General features: G+C 41.2%; 1 protein-coding gene across 1 annotated transcript; it reads left to right on the forward strand.

The window, feature by feature from the left end:
* The first annotated feature begins 6,419 nt into the window (after positions 1-6,419).
* HSPA14 (heat shock protein family A (Hsp70) member 14) lies at positions 6,420-21,431 on the forward strand. The gene is made up of 14 exons (XM_069874371.1): positions 6,420-6,525; positions 6,618-6,698; positions 7,512-7,594; positions 8,915-8,963; positions 9,785-9,878; positions 10,007-10,097; positions 11,232-11,336; positions 12,139-12,300; positions 13,179-13,334; positions 14,311-14,413; positions 16,411-16,626; positions 16,992-17,165; positions 18,485-18,555; positions 20,660-21,431. Exons 1-14 carry the CDS (start codon positions 6,469-6,471, stop codon positions 20,736-20,738), a joined length of 1,521 nt encoding a protein of 506 aa, XP_069730472.1. The 5' UTR covers positions 6,420-6,468; the 3' UTR covers positions 20,739-21,431.
* Positions 21,432-21,450: the final 19 nt, after the last annotated feature.

A 21,450-nucleotide genomic window follows, 5' to 3' on the forward strand; every position in this document is an offset into this window, starting at 1 on the left:
GACTGGTCAGCTGAGATAAGGAAGAGCTGTGTTCTAGCTACTCCATCCTATTCCACTCACTTCTAAGTAGGCAAATAAATAGTGTGGTTATCCTCATAACACCCTTGGGAGGAAGGGAAAATGCTACCCTTGTTTGTTCTTTTTTTTTTTTCAGATAAAGACCTCAAGAAAGAGTAAAATTAAATCGTTTCCTCAAAATCACACAGTAAATCTCTGAGAGTGCACAGAATGAACTTCTTGTCCCAAGCTGGCACCCTCACCCCTAAATCTGTTCTTTGCCTAAAATTAAGCCATGTGTCACTAACCGTCCTGATGCTGATTGCGTCCTGCCTTGGTAGTCAGCTCTTCCTAAACTACTAGCTTCAACACTGTTCAGACTTGTACTGAACTTGCCCTACATGCATAAACTTCATGCCAGTGCTCAATGCACACGAAGTTCTCCCCCCAGAGCATAAAAGTGAATTTCAGGCATGTTCTACCATGGAGCTTGCTTGGAAAGCCCTGGGATTGCCTCATGGCATCCTTTGTAATTCATGTCATAGCTTAAGTCTGCATTGTTAGCCATAACATTTTATATTTATAAAGCATTCTCCAGCCAAGGATCTCAGTACACTTCCTATCTATTATTAAAGCTTTCAACAATCCTGCAAAGTAGATTCGACGTCATTTAGGAGATGGAAAAACTGGGACATGGAGAGGAAAAAGGCCAAAAATTGAAAAGGTTATTTGAAGATTTATCTGTTCTTTTCCTTAGGGGAAAAAAAAATAGCATGTACGTTTAAAAGTTCTCAGGCTTGACAAGAGTAATAAAGTTGTTCAGCCAACCATGACCATCATAGATGTGCCTAGAGGTGATGATGCCTGATACAGTCTACAGCAATTCTCAAACCAACAGTGAGAATATTACATGCAATTATCTTTGGCACATGCTTATTCTTACTCTAAAGAAAATCATACATATTTGACTTTCATAATAGCCAACAAAGCCTTGTCAAAGGTGACTTGTGCTAGTTCTCAGTTCTAGCTATGAAGTGTCTTTGCTGTGTTTAATTAGCCCTTAGTGCCACTTCACCTCCTGTCAAAGAGAAATGGCAGTTGGCTGAATGGTGGCAGAGAAGAACTGTACCCAAGTAACTTCAAAATAAGTTAATATCTGCAGGACAATGTTGCTTTCAGACAAACTGCATCAGCTGGAGTCATTGGCCAGTTCCTTTGGGGTACGTCAGTGTAGGTCAGCAGCTCATCCACTGAACACTGATCAGTGTCCCAGGTAGAGGCTGGAGATTTGGTTGTTTCAAGTTCTAAGAAAAATGTACTTTTCCTACTTTATGACTCAAATTTGTGATGTGGAGCGCAATAAAGGACAGTTTATTTTGCAGGCACTCAAAGCTTTTTCAAGAAAAGAAAGAAAACTAACATTCTTGACTTGCAAGCAAAATCAAACAGGCATTTAATATGTTTTATGCCATCTAAAATATAAAACCAAATCTTGCGATATTCTCTATTAAGCACTCTGGTGTAAATTAAAAAAAAAAAATAAAAATAATCTAGCTTCAACTTTACTGTGAACTTGCTGAGCTGCCACACTAAGCATCAGATGAGTTGCAGCATTGCGATTACATGCTGCATTTATGCCACCTACAGGCACTAACACCAGCCTTTCGACAGGTTTGCCTGCCTAGCCTTCTCTGTATTTCTTTTCTGAGCAAACACCATAGCAGCCAGCCCTGACCTTCAACCCATAAAAACATTATGTTTGGCTTATTAAAAATTAGTACAAGTACTTAATTAATCTGACCCAGTAACTGAACTTGTCTCTTCCCTGTTACTTAGGTACTGTGACTATGAAGCAACGAGGATACCACAATCAACTTCACCAAGTGCCTTTTGTAACAGTGTTAAGGGAAATGAGAAAATATGATAAATATATCCATGTAGGACTTAGATATTATTGATAGTTTAATGTGATAAATAGAGAATTGTATTAAGAATACAATAAGAACAGGTGTTGGAAATTAATCTACAAGAATACTGCTCAGTTGTCTCATGTATGGCCCCAGTCTAGATGAATCAACAGATTGTGTAAGAAATGTCAGACTTAGATCATAGGCATTAGATATGATGATGACTGATGATTAAAAGGTCAATGTATTTTTTAGTATAGGCATAGACTAGGTATAGGTGTAAGTTAATGGAACAGCTTGAGTTTTTTCTTTGAAATTTAAAAGTGAATAGATGTGTCTCAAGAAAGAAGATAAGTGACTTTTATGTCTGGAGGAGGAACATGACCCATTGAAGAATCACTGCTGAGGGAGAACCAAAACAAGACAGCAGAGATGAATTATTAAGGTGGACTTTAATGGTCTTTCGAGTTAATGAAAAATAAAGAACTAGCAGCACATGGAAAAACACCATGAACTTTTCAAAGTAAATACCTTTTGTATACGGCTATGTTAAAATATATAAATACCTAGTGATTTTGTGGAGGCTTTTGCCCCTCACTGAGGTGATGGCCCAACTCTGAGTTGTGAATAAAGCAAGCCTAGAGTTACCCACTGTCTGGTGAAAATCCTTTAACAAATGGGTTGCAGGAGTTACAGCAAAAACAGAAACAGCCTACAGCCCCCACCAAAACCTAGCAACACTAGGAGTGATATGCAAACAGACTTCCCAACAGCATATATTCCTGTGCCCAAAATAAGCAATGCAAATATTTGAGGGGATCTTTTTATGTAAAAAAACCTCACCAAATCGCATGGATGCTTTTATGAAGGCAAGTGATGGAGGTGGATGCTTTCAGCAGGACCTCATCATCTCCGACTGTATAGCCTCATGTCGCCTTGGAGAAGAGGCTGGTTTTGAAGCCAGCAGTGAGATGCCACCGGAAGGACCACTGTCCAGGTCCCTCCACAGCTGGGCTGTCCCACAGCTCTCCTGGGAATTAACTCAATCGGCCCTGCTCACATCCCCAGGCCAGAAATGATCACAGGCTGCAGTCTTGTAGCTGCCATCTTGGAGTTAATTTCATGGGAATTCAGTCAGAACACACACAAGATAATTACAAGTTCTCTCATCCTTCTTTCCTCACCCCAAGGGATATTTTAGAGTATATACTATTTACCAGCCACAAAAGAGTCTGTTGCTCAATAGAGATAATTGCTTCCACTTTAGAGAACTCAAGAAGATGTTACTGCCTTTTTGCCATGATCTCTGTGATTTTCTTGCAGTCATCCTGCTACAGACAGTGCCAGGGAAACTATTTCTGCATTCAAGCCTCTCAGGTTGCCTAAGAGCTCTTGATACAGAAGGAGCTTGGGCAAGTTCATGTCATACTGCACTAACAGCTTGTCTGGCAGTGGCTTCCTTGGTTTTTAAATGGCTGAGAGATATGCCACAGACTGAGAGAGAAGGGACAGCTCTGATGCTGTGAAGGTGTGTGAAACTTGTTTCTCAGCTGGGAAATAATACTAAGAGGTTTCAGTAGAGTACCTGGATAAATCAGAGGTGAGCATATTGCAGGGGGAGCATGGTGGGCTTGTTTGTTTGATGTAGGTACTTGGAGATGTTCAGGACTTCAGTTAGACTGTGGCTGGATATCTCTCCTCCTCCTGACTAACAGGGATAGCTCACCTGGAGGTACAAAAGATGAAATTCTCTTGCATTCTGGACCCAGGTCACTGCTTGGATCTGTGTTTTCCTCCTCAGCCCCACGTTTAACAAACAACAAGCATATTAAGGCTTTCACTTACTTGCAGAACTGCCATAGCAAGCAGAGCAATCTCTCCCACTTCTATTTAGAAGTGAGTTGTTAACCCCTCCCTTGGCTCACTTCAACCTCAGAGCCTCCCATTAGCTAAGGACACTACTTGAAAAGATAGGAACAACACAGACAGACAAGAACTCTTCAATCCTCAACAAACCTTTGCCACAGCATTTCTTGCCTGCTTCCACTCAGGTTTGCTTACACCCTCAAGGAACATTAAATACTTTAGTTCATATATGCAGAACTTCTGTGTGTCCATCCTGATATGTCCATGGCACAACAAGTAGAAAATAACCAAGGATGTGCTTAGTTGTGTAGAAGTGCAGCCACAAGCACTTTTTGATGCAGAGATTACACACACTGGTTTAGGTTCTAACTACCACTATATTGCCATAAATCATGCAGCTTGTATTAGTATTTGGAGGAAAGCACAGAAAATTGTTCTTGGTTCCTGTACTAGGGGCTTCTCTTGTCCCTTAACCTCCTGTCTTCAGTGACTCTTCCCAGACCCCCTCTATCTTTGCTTTTGCCAAAAGCACCACTTCTATCACCACTTTCTTCTACAATAACTCTCTCCAGTCCCCTTAGGTCTCTCCTACTCACCTCTACTCTTCTCTTTTCATTCATGTGTTTATAAGAGAAGGCTGAAAAGAGTTATATTTTGGACAAATTTTAAGCATATTGTTTTCCACATACAAGTTTCACCTTTATTAACACTGTGATCATCTCCTGAGCATGAAGTGCCAGCAGCCTAAGCTCCAGCTTTTGGTCAGATTTCAGCCAGCTCAGTTAGTGAAAGGAAGATTCTCCCACGACTTAAGAACACCAGGATCAGTCTGGGGATACAAAATTGCTTTGCAACTCCAGGTAACTCCTTTTGTCTCTATGAGATCCTGATTCACTCCTTTAACCCTTCAATATATCATATCCAAAGCAAGGATAAAATGAGTCTTTAGTTTGGAATGATGCAGTCAAATGGTAGTTTGGCATTTATACTCCCTATGGTGAGGAGAGGTAAACCAGCAGCCAGGGCTACAGAAGTGCTGTCACCCTACAGTGAGAGGCCATGTCAACGATGTGACCCAGTCCCCATTATGGCAGTAAAAGAGCATTGCTGCACCCATTACAGGGGCACAGGAAATCAGCAGGGCCTTTAGCACAATTGCAGCTCCAACCAGAATTTAGGCTTGACATAAGGAATAATTTCTTCACCATAAGAGTGGTGAGGCACTAGCACAGGTTGTCCAGGGAAGCTGTGGCTGCCCCATCCCTGGAGGTGTTCAAATCCAGAACAGATGGGCCATGGGCAGCCTGATCCAGTGGGAGGTGTCCCTGCCCATGGCAGGAGGGTTGGATCTTTAAGCTCTCTTCCAACCCAAACTATTCTATGATTCCATGAATTCTGTGTGAATGACGTTGAATTTCGCTAGGATTGATTAAAACAATTTCCTTCTTTTTTTCCCCCTGTGGTAATGCCAAGATGAATTTCTCCAATAGGAGTGCAGCATTACAAGACACTGAGCTTTGCTTTCAGACACTGGTTATGCAAAATCAGCGCTTCATCTTGACCACCTTTCATAATTGTCCAACGCATCCTGGCCTGTATCAGAAACAGCGCGGACAGCAGGACCAGGGAAGTGATTGTGCCTCTGTACTCGGCACTGGTGAGGCTGCACCTCAAATCCCGCGTTCAGTTCTGGGCGTCTCACTACAAGAAACACATGGAGCAGCTGGAGCGTGTCCAGAGAAGGGCAACAAAGCTGGTGAAGGAGCTGGAGAACAAGTGTTATGAGGAGAGGCTGAGGGAATCAGGGCAGTTCTGCTTGGAGAAAAGGAGGCTGAGGGGAGACCTTATCCCTCTCTGCAACTGCCTGAAAGGAGGTTGTAGCAAGGTGAGTGTTGGTCTCTTCTCCCAAGTGACAGGACAAGACGGAATGGCCTCAAGTTGTGCCAGGGGAGGTTTAGCTTGGATTATCAGGAAAAACACCTTCATTGTAAAGGTCATCGGGCACTGGCACAGGCTGCCCAGGGAGGAGGTTGAGTCCCTATCCCTGGAGGTGTTTAAAAGACGGGTAGATGAGGTGCTCAGGTTCTGGTTTAGCAGCGGGCAGGTGCAGCTGGACTCGATGATCTCGCAAGTTTTTTTCCACTCTATGACAACTACAGCCTTGGCTAAACACGCGTTCACATCGCCTCCACGCGCTCCGCCGCCTGCAGTGACCCTCTGACACAAACCCCTTCGCCTTCCTCCCTTTTCCTCCCGATTTTCCCACTATTTGGGTCCCCCCAGGGCCGAACCCGCCTCAGCTCCCCCGCCCCCAGCGCGCGCGCTCCGCCCCGTTCCCCACGCTGGATGACGTCACCATCTTCTTTTTTCTCATTGGCTGCTCCCTCCCCCGCCCCGCGGCCACCAGCCAACCCGGGAGTGCTCTGCCCCGTTGCTACGCGCGATGACTCACCGTCTTCTTTTTCCTAATTGGCTGCTCCCCCTCCCCGCCTTGCGGCCACCAGCCAACCCGCGCGCGCTCTTCCCCGTTGTCGTGCGTGATGACGCCATTCCCTCCTTCTCTCCTTTATTCTCATTGGCTGCTCTGCGGTCGCCGCGGGGCGGAGCGCGTTCTGATTGGCGGTCGGGGAGGCAGAGACGGAGCGCGATTGGCCGGCGCGCGCGGGGCAGTGTGGGGCGGCGGGCGCGCGCGGGGCGGATGGCGGCCATCGGCGTCCACCTGGGCGCTACCTGTGCCTGCGCCGCCGTCTATAAGGTAAAGGGCCGCTCGGGGGGCCCTGCTGGGAGGAGGGGAGCCCGCGGTCACCCCTAGCCCCTCAGGCTGATGAGTCGTGCCTCTATCCGCAGGATGGCCGGGCAGACGTGGTGGCCAACGACGCCGGGGACAGGGTGACTCCTGCCGTGGTGGCTTTCTCGGAGAGCGAGGAGGTGAGGCTTCCTGTCGGGGGGTGGAGAATCGGAGAATCCTCGAGTCGCTAGGTTGGAAAAGACTTTGGAGATCATCAGGCCCAACCATACCTGTCCACTACTAAACCGTGTCCTTAAGCACCTCATGTACCTGTCTTTTAAATAACTTCAGGGATAATGACTCAATCACCTCCCTGGACAACTTCTGCCAGTGCCTGGTAACCCTTTCAGTGAAGAAATTTTTCTTCATCTCTAATCTAAACCTCCCCTGGTGTGGCTTGAAACCATTCCCTCTCATTCTATCACTTATCACTTCGGAGAAGAGACCAACACCCACCTTGCTGCCACCTCCTTTCAGGCAGTGGTAGAGAGGGATAAGACCTCTCCTCAGCCTTTTCTCCAGGCTAAACAGCCCTGATTCCCTCAGCTGCCTCTCGTAACACTTGTTCTCCAGCCCCTTCACCAGCCTTCTTGCCCTTCTCTGGACATGCTTCAGCAGCTTAATGTGTTTCTTGTAGTGAGGGGCCCAGAACTCAACAGAGGATTCGAGGTGCAGCCCCACCAGTGCCAAGTCCAGGGGCACAATCACTTCCCTGGTCCTGCTGTCCATGGTGTTTATGATACAGGCCAGGATGCCATTGGCCTTCTTGGCCACCTGGGCACACTGCAGTCTCAGATTCAGCCAGCTGCTCCCAGGTCCTTTGCTAGGCAGCTTTCCAGCCACTCTTCTCCAGCTCTGTAGTGCTGCACAGGGGTGTTGTGCCCGAAGTGCAGAAGGAGTGGAGGAGAGTTCTGCCTATCACCCACTCCCTTATTGCTTTTATTTTCATGCAGGTTGTTGGCTTGGCTGCAAAACAAAGTAGGATAAGGAACATCTCGAACACTGTAGTGAAAGTGAAGCAGATACTTGGACGGAGGTAAGGGAACAGGAGTGAAAGGGAAGATGAGAAGTTTGGTTTTCCCCATCAAAGCCGGTCAGTGGAACACGGCCACAGCACTTTAATCCAGCATGGTAGCAGTTAAGTTAACCTGGCATTGATAGGAGGTTGTGTCGTATTGTAAAAAATCCTGTAGTTTATTGTTCTGCATTTCTTTCCAGGAGTGAGGAGTTGCATAGTATTTTATGTCTGAATTCTTCTATAGAAGTCAAATTGTGATATTTACTAACAAGTTGCAGATATGCTTTTGATGTATACTTAAGTTTCTTAACTGATATATCTTGTTACCTGGATGTTTTCCTGCCGTTCAAATCCACTGTGGCTTAATTTACATTATTTACATATTGCTTTTATTGTAGTCGTAGTTCCGATACTTAAAGGGGGCCTACAGGAATGATGGGAAGGGGTTCTTTATCAAGGAGTGCAGGAGTAGGATGAGGGGAGACAGTTTTAAGCTGAAAGAAGGCAGACTTAGGTTAAATATTAGGAAGAAATTTTTTCCTGTAAGGGTGATGAGGCACTGGCACACGTTGCCCATAGAAGTCGTGGATGGCCCTCCCTGGAGATATTCAAGGCCAGGTTGGATGAGGCTTTGAGCAACCTCATCCAGTGGAAGGTCCCTGTCTTGGTAGAGTATTTGGAACTGGATGATCTTTAAGGTCCCTTCCAACTCAAACCATTTTCTGATTCAATGAAACATACTGACGTAGTGCCTGGTGTGATTCTTGAGTTAGTAGAGCTGTGATGGTTTGCATGGCAATACTAGAACTAAACGTGTTGGGTTCGGTCTAAGATCAGAGATGGGACAAAACGTTCAGGGATAACCTGGCTTGTGTTACAGCCTTTTCATGGAGGGGAGTTGACAAGGTGATGTCCACTCTGATGTGTTTCTTAGTGCTTTTCAAATGCATAACTTCACGTAGCTGGAGGATTAAGGATATCAGCTTGTTGCTGTCATGGTGTTTCAGTCAATGTAACAAAAATGCCACTGAAATCTTTTATAATGATTATTGGGATAGCAGGTTAAAGGAATATGTTGGGTTTTGTTTTCCCTCTTTGGTAACTAGTAGGTATCTTTTTTTATTGTTAGTCTGGGGAAATAACGTTGAAAGATGCCAGCAGTCACAACTGTTGGGTTTTCTTCTCTTGTATGAATGTATCCATAGAGTAGAAACATAAATCTGGGATGAAGTATAGCTTCATGCGCTGTAGACAGTATAAGGAATATCAGCAGGATGAATTTGTGTGATTACCCTTGAGCACGTGATTTATTTTGTTCTTTTGAATTTGTCTGGACAGCTCTGGTGACCCACAGGCAGAGAAATATATCGCAGAAACCAAATGTTCAGTGAGTATCATCTGGTTTTTGTGTTGTTCTCAAATAACTTGTATAATTTCATACTTATTCTACTTGGCATTGTTTTTGCAACACCGCACTTGTGTTCTGTAGCAACCAACTCTTAGTATATGAGGTTTGTTTCCTGCTATGTAGAATGTCTCTCTTTATAAAGTAGAGAACTTAGCCATTTTCTGAGATCTGCCATCATAATATAGTCCATAATATAGAAAAGTTATGTATGTCTCAGCCATTCTCAGAAGGGCTGATTCTTAATATATTTGGGTAATAGTGATGTAGTGTTTCTTGGTACTGATAGAAGATAATCGGGTTATGGGATCTTGTGATAAAATGTTTAACCACTTGACTTAATCTCAGTATTTAGTTTGGATAATACTGTGCTTGTTACTGGAAACCTTTTTGCATAACAAGAGAAAAATTATCCTGGAAAAATACATTCCTAAAGAAGAAACAAGTTCTTTGATGTGCTTATATAAATACTTACTATTTTTTCTTATGAATGTAAGCAGGCAAGTACTCCTGTTCTAAATGCTGCTTTTGCACTAAGGAAAACTTCTTAGTAGAAAAAGAAACTTTCAAGTATTTAGGTCCATATGAGTGTCTATGTCATGTCTGTTGGATAAGACAAGTGTTTTTGTGATGAACTTTGATAAGCATCTTGGAAGCACATATTCTCTAGCAGTAGAGTACAAATGCAGGAAGTATTTACACAGTCCAGTGCTTTTTACTTTGAACAGAAACTAAATTAAATATTACTTTTTCTTAATAACCAAATTACTTATCTAACAAAGGTATGTTGGTTCTGCTTACAGGTAATTGAGAAGAATGGAAAACTCCTGTATGAAATAGATAGTAAACTTATTTCGCCAGAGGATGTGGCCAAACTGATTTTCAGTAAAATGAAAGGTATATAATAAGGAAAATCATGATATGTTTTAGGTTTTTAAAGTGTCATCTTATTTTTAAGACGTGGTATATTGGTTTGGGGTTTTTTTTGTTTTTAATCAACATGTTTTGCCTATGTTTAACAACAGAAACTGCTCAGTCTGCCTTGGGTTCAGATGTAAATGACGTTGTTATCACTGTACCATTTGATTTTGGAGAGAATCAGAAAAATGCTCTTGGGTAAGAGGATTAACGTTTTTCTGTTCTTTAACATGTCTAATGCCAGCCAGCTGGCAGATCAGCAATGGGAATTCTGCTGGACTTCAGCTTGCAACTGTCAGTCCAGACATGGGGATGTTATTTGAATTGGGAAAGTACGAGAGCAGGAGATTAAATCCTGACTTTAGAAACTGTGGAATTCACTGTATGAAATTCAGTTAACGTGAGGGAATTTTGCTTTTATTGAGGACAGTTTGTCATTTCAGATGTGGACCTTCACTGTTCCCTTTGAAATGGAAATAATTTCTCAGCCCTTCTCTTGTGATTTCCCATCCCTTCATACAACAGAACTCACCAAACCAAGTGTTTTTTATGTGACTTTTTTGAGGACTGCTTTGTCAGAGAGCAGATATGGAAGACACACCCTCTGTTTTAGACGTTCTGTTTGGAAAAAGTTCTGCTGGGCAAGTTCCTTAATATGAGGACATAAGTAGACTTAAAGCTGTGCATAATTGGCAGCATCATTTGTTGCTTTATGATATGTAGAAGCCTTTATGTTTAACAGTCATGAAATACCAAAAGCACACTTGAAGTTGGTCATAAAATGTTAGTGAGCTGGGTATTTGCAGTATATATAACGAAACATTCTGTTGCTTTGGTGTACAAGTTTTGAAATAACTTCAAAGTGGAGGAAGCAACTTGTGGGGCAGTCCCAGTGTTACTGAAGTTTCGAGAAAACTTGTAAAGAAAATGTTAGACAGGAGGTTTGGTAACTTCATTTGGAAGTAAAATCAATTTTCCTGGCATGATGCCTATTTGAGAACTTTTAAAGCCACACCTGAAGATGACGTAGCAAATTTGATTGAAGGTGAGGTTTTCATCTTGTAGTTGAGGGCTTTTTTGGTTGCTGTTATGGGGTATGTGGACTGTGTTTTCTTTGACAGTGAGCACATAGCAGATCTAACCACCTTAAGAACACAGTAGCAACCAAACTTCTTGGTACTTTTCCTTTCCAGTCATTTTTGTTTCCCAATACCATGCTGTAACTAAGTTTCTTTGTTGGTGACCTATGTAGTTCAGATGAAGTCTTTATAACATGCGTGACTATAGTGGAATCGTTGAAGTAAACTGCAATGCTGTTTTGCCTTATCACAGGGAAGCAGCTGCAGCTGCTGGGTTTAATGTTTTGAGGTTAATTCATGAACCGTCTGCTGCTCTCCTGGCTTATGGAATTGGCCAAGATTCACCCACTGGGAAAAGGTAAAATCCTAATATTTTGCTGCTTAAATGTAAACTGCTGTACTTTAAATCCTGAGAAAACTAAAAAGAGGGAGTGCTATATTGCCTTAGCAGTCAATACAAAATTAATGATTTGAGGCTTGCTTTTCTTTCTTCTCTCGATAATGCAAATAACAATTTAGAAGTTGTAAATCCATAGTGTTTTAAATCCCTTTGTTCTGATTTTTATTCTTTTAGAATTGTCTTTAAGGATTTGTCCCCAGATTCTGTCTTGTTCTTTAATGAGCTGGCTGGCTTGAAGAAAAATGTATCCTTCCTTAAATAGGTTTTTGCATAACAGTTTTTTTAACTGTGGGAGATGGGATATTTTTACATATGCTAGAAAAACAAAAGCAGAGTTCTTGGCCTCAGTAAGTGCACTGGGTTTCCCTTCTGAATATTCATATAACTCTGAGGATTTTCCAGATAGCAAAGACTGCTGTCAGTGCAAACAGATGTCTCTTTTTCTTCTTGGTTGGTGTTTTGTCCCTTCTCATATAATTCTTGCTTATAATCCTGAGTGTAATGTTCAGTTCTCATTGGGGTTGTAGAAAAAGCGCTGGCGACTCACTGTGTGAAACACTGATTTTTGGGGAACGTTATCAAGTAGTCCGTAGTACTAATATGCATTAAAAACAAACACACCACATTAAATTCTTTTGACAAAACTGGTTAAAAACTGTAATACATTATATGGTAGTCATCCTTTTAGCATTGTGTTGAAGTAAATGTAATTTTAGCTCTCTTATTAATGATACTTTCTATTTTTTTCTCCCCATGGCAGCAATGTGTTGGTTTACAAACTTGGCGGAACATCGCTTTCTATCACTGTCATAGAAGTAAACAGTGGGATATATCGTGTGCTTGCTACCAACACAGATGATAGCATTGGTGGAGTTTGCTTCACAGAAGCTCTAGCACAACACTTGGCTTCTGAATTTCAGAGGTAGGTTTTGAATTCCAAGCATGTTGCTGTTAGGACAGGAACTTTGTTATGTGATGCTTGATTTAAAAGAAAGTAAAAAAAATATAATATTAGTTTGTCAGATCTAACAGTGTCTGCAAGTGAAATGGCTCAAATAAAGACATTAAAGGAACTGTCTGTTGTTGGGGACCAAGGAGGAAGACTGGGAAGTATGTGGTTTAGCGTAGATGATTCCTGAAGTTGAATTGCAAGGTCTCAGCTACGAATTGTTGTGAATTATGCATGTGGCTATAGGCTGCTTACATCCTTTCAGTCATAAGCTTTGGAGTGGCAGGGAATTCACTTGTGAGGGTTGGGGTTTTTTTTAATGTTTGCATGAAGGGCTGTGGCAGGGCTTGGGTCGTCAGACTGAAGTCTGCATGGCATCTTCTTCTTTGACAATGAATGAACGAATGCTCTGGTGATCTTGGGGTGGTCAGTTGTGTGCTATCACAGGAAACTTCTTGGATGAAACACTCTGTTCTGTGGACATGTCCAGTGTTCGCTGTTCTATTTCTTCTTAATCTGTGGTTAAAATTAGTTAACTTGCAGGCCTATTCTTGCTGTTCCTTGCAGTCGCTTAGAGGTTTTGTTCATCTGAGAAACTGTTCAGAAGGACTTAGATCTGGATGATAAACACTAATGCTTGAGTTCAAGGTGCCTCTAAACGGTGTTCTTCGGTTCAGATTGAAATATGTGCCTATTTGTAAGCTTTCAATAATAGCATTGTACAGGACAGTAAAATTTCTACTGAAAAATAAGTTCAATAGCTTTGACCTCTTTTTCCTTTCAGGTTAGCATTATTACTCAAATGCCTGCCTTTCTAAACTGATCTATTCAATATGTTTTTTTAAATGTAGGTCTTGTAAACATGATATTAGGGGAAATCCCAGAGCCATGATGAAGTTAATGAACAGCGCTGATACTGCAAAGCACTCTTTGTCAACCCTGGGAACTGCAAATTGTTTTGTAGATTCATTGTATGACGGGTTGGATTTTGATTGTAATGTATCCAGGTAAAACAAATATTGAAGCTGTGGCTTTTGTATAAAACTATGCTTGAAGTATTTCTAGATGGTGTCTGGGATGATCAATAAGATTTGATTATTTATTTTTTTTTAATGGCATTAATTTTAGAAACAGTAGTGAGGTAGAAGACCAACTTGCTTTCTTTCAGCGTTGTTTCAAATTGGTGGTTCTGCTGTGATATGATCTGTAGTAGTTAGGATACTAACATCAACAGCGTTGCCCTAATGGTTAGAAAATAAGGGAAAGGACAGAGAGACCCCATCTTTGGAGCCTGGTGATGAAAGGGGAATAGATACTGTAGTTACCCAAGGTGGGAGGGGGATTGCCCATATTACTGTTTTGGGTTTTTTTTTCCTTAAAGAAATGAATACTTTTGGTCTGTAATCTAAATTAGGTCCATGATGACTGGAGTCATGGAGATCTTGATGTTGCCTCCGCTTAACAGCTGGTGTAGAAGTGTTTTCTGTCTTTTTATTTGAAGCAAGCAGAAGTTTGGTTTTCAATTTGTTTGAGTACCTACACCCCGTGTGCAAATTGGGACATAGTTGGATTTGCCTCTGAAAAGTCTCAAGACACACATTTGAGTCTTGATGTCTCCATTTTAAAGATGATGAAGCAGTCCCAATATTTTTGGGTTTTGTTTTTAAATGAGTCCAGACAACAATACTGTATTTTTCTCCAGTGTACGCTGAAGAAGAATGAATGTGCATTCCATGTAGGTGTTAATGATGGAATCAGTATCACAGATACTTAAAACAACAGCATAAAAAAAAAACCACACCACTTCTTGGAGACTAATAACTGGGAAATAAGATTTTATTTGGTTGGGGTTTTTTTAGATCCCCTTAGTACCAGATATAGCTGGAGAAAAAGTGTATTCCCAAAATTATCATTTTTCTGTTTCAGGTATTTGTCTCTAACGGACGAGGTGACACTTACTGAATTTTTTTTTTTCTTTTCCAGGGCCAGGTTTGAGCTTATCTGTTCTTCACTTTTTAGTAAATGTGTAGAAGCAATTAAAAAACTCTTGCAGCAAGTTGGTTTTACAGCAGATGATATTAATAAGGTAATAGAAATATATTTTTTTTTCTGTAGTATGCTTTATAAATCCACAAGAAGGATATTTATGGGGCCCATTTTCCTTACAGACCAAGATTATTTCATTATGTGTTTAAGCATTTTTGGGTTATGTCCACAAATTGTGTAGACAGTCTTTAGAACTCCTGTCTTTGCTTTGATATCAGCTATTTGAAGTTAAGTATAAAGCGGTGTGGTTTTATTGCTGCATATTGAGTAAATGCTGGAGGATTTGTCTCCATTTGATGTGTTTGTGTAACTCTTGGTGGAGCTGAGGAGTACTGCTTTAAGATTAGCACAGAGAGTTTCTTCTGCCTTCACTGAGCTTTGGATGGGGCTTGACATTTCTGAAGAAAACCTGAGTTTTGACTTTAGTCTTACGAGTAGAAAAAATCACTCAGTGTCTACTTGGTGTCTGTATTCTTCCTTTGTTGCTTGAAAAGCTTTGGGATGTATGAGAGGTCTAACAATAAAATGCTCCAATACCAGAGATGGTGGGGAAAGTAGTTTCATTACTGGTTTCATTCAAGTGTCTTTTGCTTGGTATAAGAGAGTAACTTCATCTCAGTCCCTGTGCACCTGTATGTGGCAAATGGTGCCGCATTTATTGCCAGTGGAATTGGCATGTAACTTTTGCAGCAAAAGTTAGCTGGCAGTTTTAAGGGTACTTGATGTTATTTCAAGCTTTTCATTAGTGTTTGCTCTGTCACATCTGATTTTCACTGGTAGGATAATGAAGTATCCCAGGGCACTGTTCAGAGAATGTCTCTTGTTTTCTGGTGGCAGTATTATTTTTTAAGTGGCCTGATTCTTTTCTTGAAGGGGGACACTTTGTAAAAACAATTTAACCTAATTTACAACTCTTTGTTTTACATTAAGAAAAGCGGGAATTAACTTTGTTTCCAGATCTGGTTGATATCAAGAAAGTTACTGTTACAAGAGAAGGCGTTTAATAATTTTTTTACTTGCAGAAGTTCACTAAGTGACAGCTGGTTGTGGATACCTCTCAGGATTTGACACCAGCGCTGATACCATTTAATGTCACCTTAATAACACAGATGATGAAGTAGCATGTGCTCTTGGCAAGTTTGCAGGCAGTACCAAAAAGAGGGGAGCAGTAAATACCACTGTAGGTCAAGGCTGCTGTTCAGAGAGGTTGAAAAAGGCTAAAGAAATGTCTAAAATAACGTATTTCAGTTCGAAATGACACAGTGCTCATCGGGTCCAGTGGAGAACATCATGAAGATCGACAAAGGCAAGCACAGAGTCTGAGATGGAATAATCCTATGCAACAGGACAGGCCAAGAGTTGCTAGAAAGCAGCTTTGCAGGAAAAAACCACAAGGGTTTTAATAGGCAGCAACTTTACTGGCAGCTAATAGCATGCCTCTGCAGCAAAGACCAATTGCATGCTGGGCTGTAATGGCAACGGTGTAACTATGGGTGTAGGAGAGTGTTTCTTTCCCTCTTTGGCACTTGGACAGTGTCAAGGTACAGTCTCATTGGTTTGGGGCCTCACAGCCCAAAGGATCATCCAGTTCCAAACCCCCTGCCATGGGCAAGGACACCTCCCACTGGATCAGGTTGCTCAAAGCCTCATCCGACCTGGCCTGACAGATGCTGAGCAGCTGCCTATTGCACCTGGACCTGTCTTGGGCAGGAGGTTGGAGTAAGTGACCTCTGGGGGTCCCTTCCAACATGATGTTATTTTACGATCAATTCATCAGGTTTTAAAATGCTTCTTCACCTAGCTCGTGCTTACCAGAATAAACATTTCTTCAAGATACCATTTCAGACTTGCGAGCTGTTTCCTTGAAGTTCAAATATGAAAGTTACGGAAGTTTAGCAAAGATGCCATCAATTTTATTTCAGTGACTACAGAAGATAAAATATCCCAGAGCAGTTTGTATTTCTGTATTGCAGGTTGTGACCTGTTTGTTTTATCTGTTTAAAGGAAGATTAGAAATCATTCCTGTGTGTTTTCCAGGTAGTGCTCTGTGGTGGGTCTGCTCGAATCCCGAAGCTACAGCAGCTGATCAAAGACATATTTCCAAATGTGGAATTACTGAATTCAATTCCTCCTGATGAAGTTATTCCCATTGGCGCAGCCATAGAGGCAGGAATTCTGCTAGGGAAAGAGAATCCTTTGTTAGATGAAGCATCACTCTTTATTGAGTGTTCTGCCAAAGATATTCTTGTTAAGGTAAGGCTAAAATTATTTTACTTAAAATTTCCCCGCTGCAATGAATGTACATCACTACGTACATGCAGTTGATGTTAGAGAAACAGTATTGCTTTATTATTAGTTCTACAGCAGTAAGTGGTAACTTGGGTTTATTGACAAAAAAATTGACTGACTGATTTTACAGGGATATAGATTGTGTCTTTGCTATGTTGTAGTAGCTAAGCTTTTTCATTTATTTATAGGAACATAATTCTTTTACTTGCTGTGATGGTAAATGCTGCAGAGCGAGTGACTCTTGGTTTCTTTTCTCATAGAGCACTGTTGTGACGCTTCTCACTATAAAGTACCTAAAGGCATGAACTTTTTTTTTTTTTTTTTTAAAGGGAGTAGATGAGTCAGGGGCTGACAAATTCACAGTGCTGTTTCCATCAGGGACACCGTTACCAGCCCGAAGGCAGCACACCCTGCATGCTCCTGGAAACATTTCTTCTGTGTGCCTTGAACTATACGAATCCCTGGGGAAGAGCCCCATGAATGAAGAAAGTAAATTTGCCCAGGTGAGTGTATACACATTCATAGGCACTTTTTAATATCAACCTCTTGGAAATCAAGCCAGTTCCACCCCTACCAAAAGGTCTTGTTACAAAATTGCAGTGGCATCTGTGTCTTTGGAAGAGATCTTAAAGCATTCTTCTGTAAATGTGTTATGAAGTATTGAAGCACATTTTAAAGAAATTTGCCTTCTGAATTTCTAAATGGCTGTCTGGGTTTGACATTTCACACCACTGTAGTAAGCTCACCTGGGATGAGGGATCATAACCGGTTACTACATTCCAGTCATTTCACAGATCTCCAACACTTTTGAAATGAAACTGCTGGAGATAATGATGTAGCCAGTCTAAGACTGTTGGTTACTTTTTGATCTTAGATTGGACAGGATCTTGGTGTTTAGTACCACATTTATTTTTTCACAGTGGTACAATATGATTATCCAGTACTTTCATTACTTAACAAGGGCATATAGGAAAGATGGGGAGGGGCTCTTTTTCAGGGAGTGCAGGGATAGGACAAGGGGGTAATCTTTCAGCTTAAAAGCTGAAAGATGGGAGATTTAGATTAGATAATAGAAAGAACTTTTTTTCCTGTGAGAGTGGAGAGATGCTGGCACAGGTTGCCTAGAGAAGCTGTGGATGTCCCATCCCTGGAAGTGTTCAAGGTCAAGTTGGATGAGGCTTTGAGCAACCTGATCCAGTGGGAGGTGTCCCTGCCCATAGCAGGGGATTTGGAACTGGATGATCCTTAAGGTCCCTTCTGACCCAAGCTATTCTGTGATTCTATGATTCCAAATCCTCACCTGATAAAAAGATATTACTTAAGAGTCAGTGTATTGAGAGAACACACCTTGTTTGAAACAGTAATAAAGTGTTTGCTTTGATTTCAGTGCACTTAAAGCACCAAGTAGGGCAGATGTGGCTGAAGTGGATGGAATACTTGAAGACTGTTATTCCACCTTAGTCCTGCCCAAAAATATTAAAGGGTATAGGGAAAGGAGGTTACCTAATAATTCCAGAACTGACCAGGAATACCTAATAATTCCAGGAACATACTCAGCTCTTACTACAGTCTGTGGGAGTTGTAGGTACTCTAGCTGTCTAGGTGATACCACTGAAGCAGTAGAGCAAATGGCCTAAAATACATAAATTCGTACTACAGATGAACAAAGTGCAGAGTCATGCTTAGTTATTTAGTTCAGTTATTGGTATGAGATGCTAAACAGAATGACCTGCACACCTTAGCTGTTGCATCACTTCCATTAAACTGCTGTGCGAGGATTTAGAAAACTTGATAATTTAATGTATTTTTTATTTTTAAATAGATTGTACTCCAGGATTTGGATAAAAAGGAGGATGGCCTACATGATATACTAACTGTTCTCACTATGAAAAGGTACCCAATATTTATTGTTCTGCTGTCTAACTTGCTATGTCACACTTGTGGCAAGCAGTCTTTTCTCCTCTTACAGAATATTTAATTTTTGTTGAAAAATCTCAGTATCTTGCTGCTTACAGGGCTGTGTCCCTAGTAGGGGTAAATTCTGTAGGAACGCCGGTTTTTATGCAGTATCTTCCAAGCCTTCATTGTTTGATTCCTAAAGAAATAAAACTTAACCTCATTGTATAGTTAACTTTTACCAACTCCTTGAACTGTTGATCAGTAACCCCAGCCAGCAACTAAGCACCGCATAGTTGCTTGCTTACTGCCCTCTGGTGGGATCAGGGAGATAATCAGAAGGGTAAAAGCAAGAAGACTTGTGGATTCAGATAAAACCAATTCAAGTAAAGCAGAAAAGCTGTGCATGTAAGCAAAGCACAACAAAGAAATTCATTACTTCCCATCCACAGGCAAGTGTTAGCCACCCCCAGGAAAGCAAGACTCCATCCTGTGTAACAGTTCCTTGGATAAGCCATCACCATAACTCCAAACGTCCCCCCCTTCCTTCTTCCACAAGCTTTATCTGCTGAGCATGACATTATATGGTGTAGAATATCCCTTGGGTCCAGGGTCAGCTGTCCCAGCTGTGTCCCCGCCCAACTTGGTTTTCTGTTGAGCTTGCTTTGGGGTGATACGAGAGGCAGAAAAGACTTTTACCCTTGTGTAAGCACTGCTCAGCAGCAGCAGCAGAAATTCTAAACGTTGCCCACACCAGCTGCTGTGGAGATTAACTGTATCCCAGCCAAAACCAGCACACCCATGCATAAGAGCAGTCAGGATCTCAGACTTCCTGTGTGAGGGCACTCGGGAGTTCCGTTGAATGCCCACACTCTTAGAGTCTACATGAGTTTTTCCTGCCTTTATTAATTGCTAAGGAATCCATGAAGGACTTCTTATACACAGCATTTGTGATAAAAACTTGTGGCTCTGTCCTTTCAGAGAGTCATTAAGCATGAGAAATAAAGCCGCAGGAAATCAGATTTCATAAATCTACTTTTTACACAATTAATGGGAAAATATGAAGTATTTTGTGGCAGGGTGAGGAATGGGGATGACACCATATAGAAGAAATTTCTCTCTTTCCTAGGTCTTAGTAGAAGTGTTTGGGCTATTTTGACATAGTCTGAATAGTTTATAAAGATATCAGAAGGTGGAATTCTAAGTCGTCAAAGCATGTTTGTCTTCTGAGAACTATCTTGAAGTTCATATTGTTTTTCTAATTAATACAAAAGTTGGCTATGTTATGCTGAAAAATTGCATCCCTGTTTGCTGTTTGAGTTCAAAATATTTGGTTAACGTAAGAAAATTATCAGGTGGATTAATGCTCTATTAACAGACTTTGCCTAAAATGCCTTGTTAGCCATACAGAAACTTGCTCTTTGCATCAATAAGAAAAATAGTGTGGGGATTATATATGCAACTGCGTAGTGCAGAAAATCGGTGCTATTTTAAAAGGATTTAGTAATGTTTAGATAAAAAACATTAGGTTAAGTTCACTAGAACACATCTATTTCTATCTAAATATCACATGTGACTGTTGTATGTCTAGTTGAAATAGGATTCAATATTGTCTCTAATTCCTGGAATTTGAAAATTAAGATTTTCTTCCTTGAAGGAGATCCAGGGTATTTAATACTGCTTCTACTTATTAAAAGTCAAGTTCTCATGCTTTAGAAGACATTTTTATCTGTTGGATGCTGTTACTCAGAGTTCTCAAGATGAATAGTTTGAAGAATATTCCTGCATATTCTACTTACAAACCTGTACTAAATGAAGTTAGTTACAATATCTAAATATGTTCCTGAATCTGTTCTACCACATGTAAAGAGGAAACATTTTTTAATGGAGAGTAAGAAGTGCACGTCTAAATACTCAAAACTAAGCTTAATTTCATAAGTCAATCTAATGTATGTTGAAGCATGATATTCTCTTGATATTTTGATGCTCCTCTCTCTTCCTTTTATCTACATGAAGGCTTGTTTATCCTCCCTGGAATATGTAGTAACGCCCTAAGCATTGTGTTGAGATAGTCCTGGACACACTGTTCTCTCTTATCTAGGGATGGGTCCTTGCACGTTACCTGCACAGATCAAGATACTGGAAAGTGTGAAATCATCACTGTTGAAGTGGCATCATAGTGTCTTTTGAAAGGCAGCATTTTTCTAAGATGGCTTTTGTCTCTTCTTTTTCTGCCAAATTGGTAACTCTGAAATATCTTTAATGATTCTAAGTTTGCCACCAAGACTGTTTGGAGTGGAAAGCGTGATGCAAAATGTTAATGAAGACATGCAGACTGCAGAACATTGAATTATCATCAACACTTGTTCTGAAAAATGCAAAGGGCAAATCTTCTTGCCTGTAGTTTACCAACAAGGATGTTCCCTAGTCAAAAGAGCTTTTCCTTGGACTAATCAGGTCATGTACCCACTCAACCAGTATATCTGTGGCTTCAACAGCCTGGCATTGAACCAGCAAGAAGAGCTAGACTGGTGAAAATCCACTTTCTGGTATCTGTACCAAATTGTACTGAAATCCTGCCTGGTCTCTGATGTTGCCAGAAACCACAGAGGTGATGACCATCTGCACTGGCCTCCTGAGCAGCATTTCTCTTTTCCAGGAATTACTCTAGATGATTTTGTGGTGTTACCTGAAAAATGTGTGTAAGGGTTACAAGTGCTTATTTATGTGGTGTTAATAAAATGGGTTTTTTATGCAGATTCTGGCATCCTCCATTGTGTGTGGCACTGTTTTAATCTTTATGTCATCATTTATTTTGTTTGAATACAAGCTGGCAGCTTTTTTTACTTGAGAGAGGTAATAGGAAGGAGATGGAGCAGGCAACTGTACTTA

The sequence above is a fragment of the Phaenicophaeus curvirostris genome, chromosome 1 (genome assembly GCF_032191515.1).
Source record: "Phaenicophaeus curvirostris isolate KB17595 chromosome 1, BPBGC_Pcur_1.0, whole genome shotgun sequence".
NCBI classification, from domain to species: Eukaryota; Metazoa; Chordata; class Aves; order Cuculiformes; family Cuculidae; genus Phaenicophaeus; species Phaenicophaeus curvirostris.

What these genes read in the sequence shown, in the direction of transcription:
- HSPA14 (XM_069874371.1), top strand. Translation starts at nt 6,469, where the DNA reads ATGGCGGCCATCGGCGTCCACCTGGGCGCTACCTGTGCCTGCGCCGCC. An exon ending in AATCAGAAAAATGCTCTTGG is followed by an intron (nt 10,098 to 11,231) that starts GTAAGAGGATTA and finishes GCCTTATCACAG; the next exon opens with GGAAGCAGCTGCAGCTGCTG. An exon ending in TTTGATTGTAATGTATCCAG is followed by an intron (nt 13,335 to 14,310) that starts GTAAAACAAATA and finishes TTTCTTTTCCAG; the next exon opens with GGCCAGGTTTGAGCTTATCT.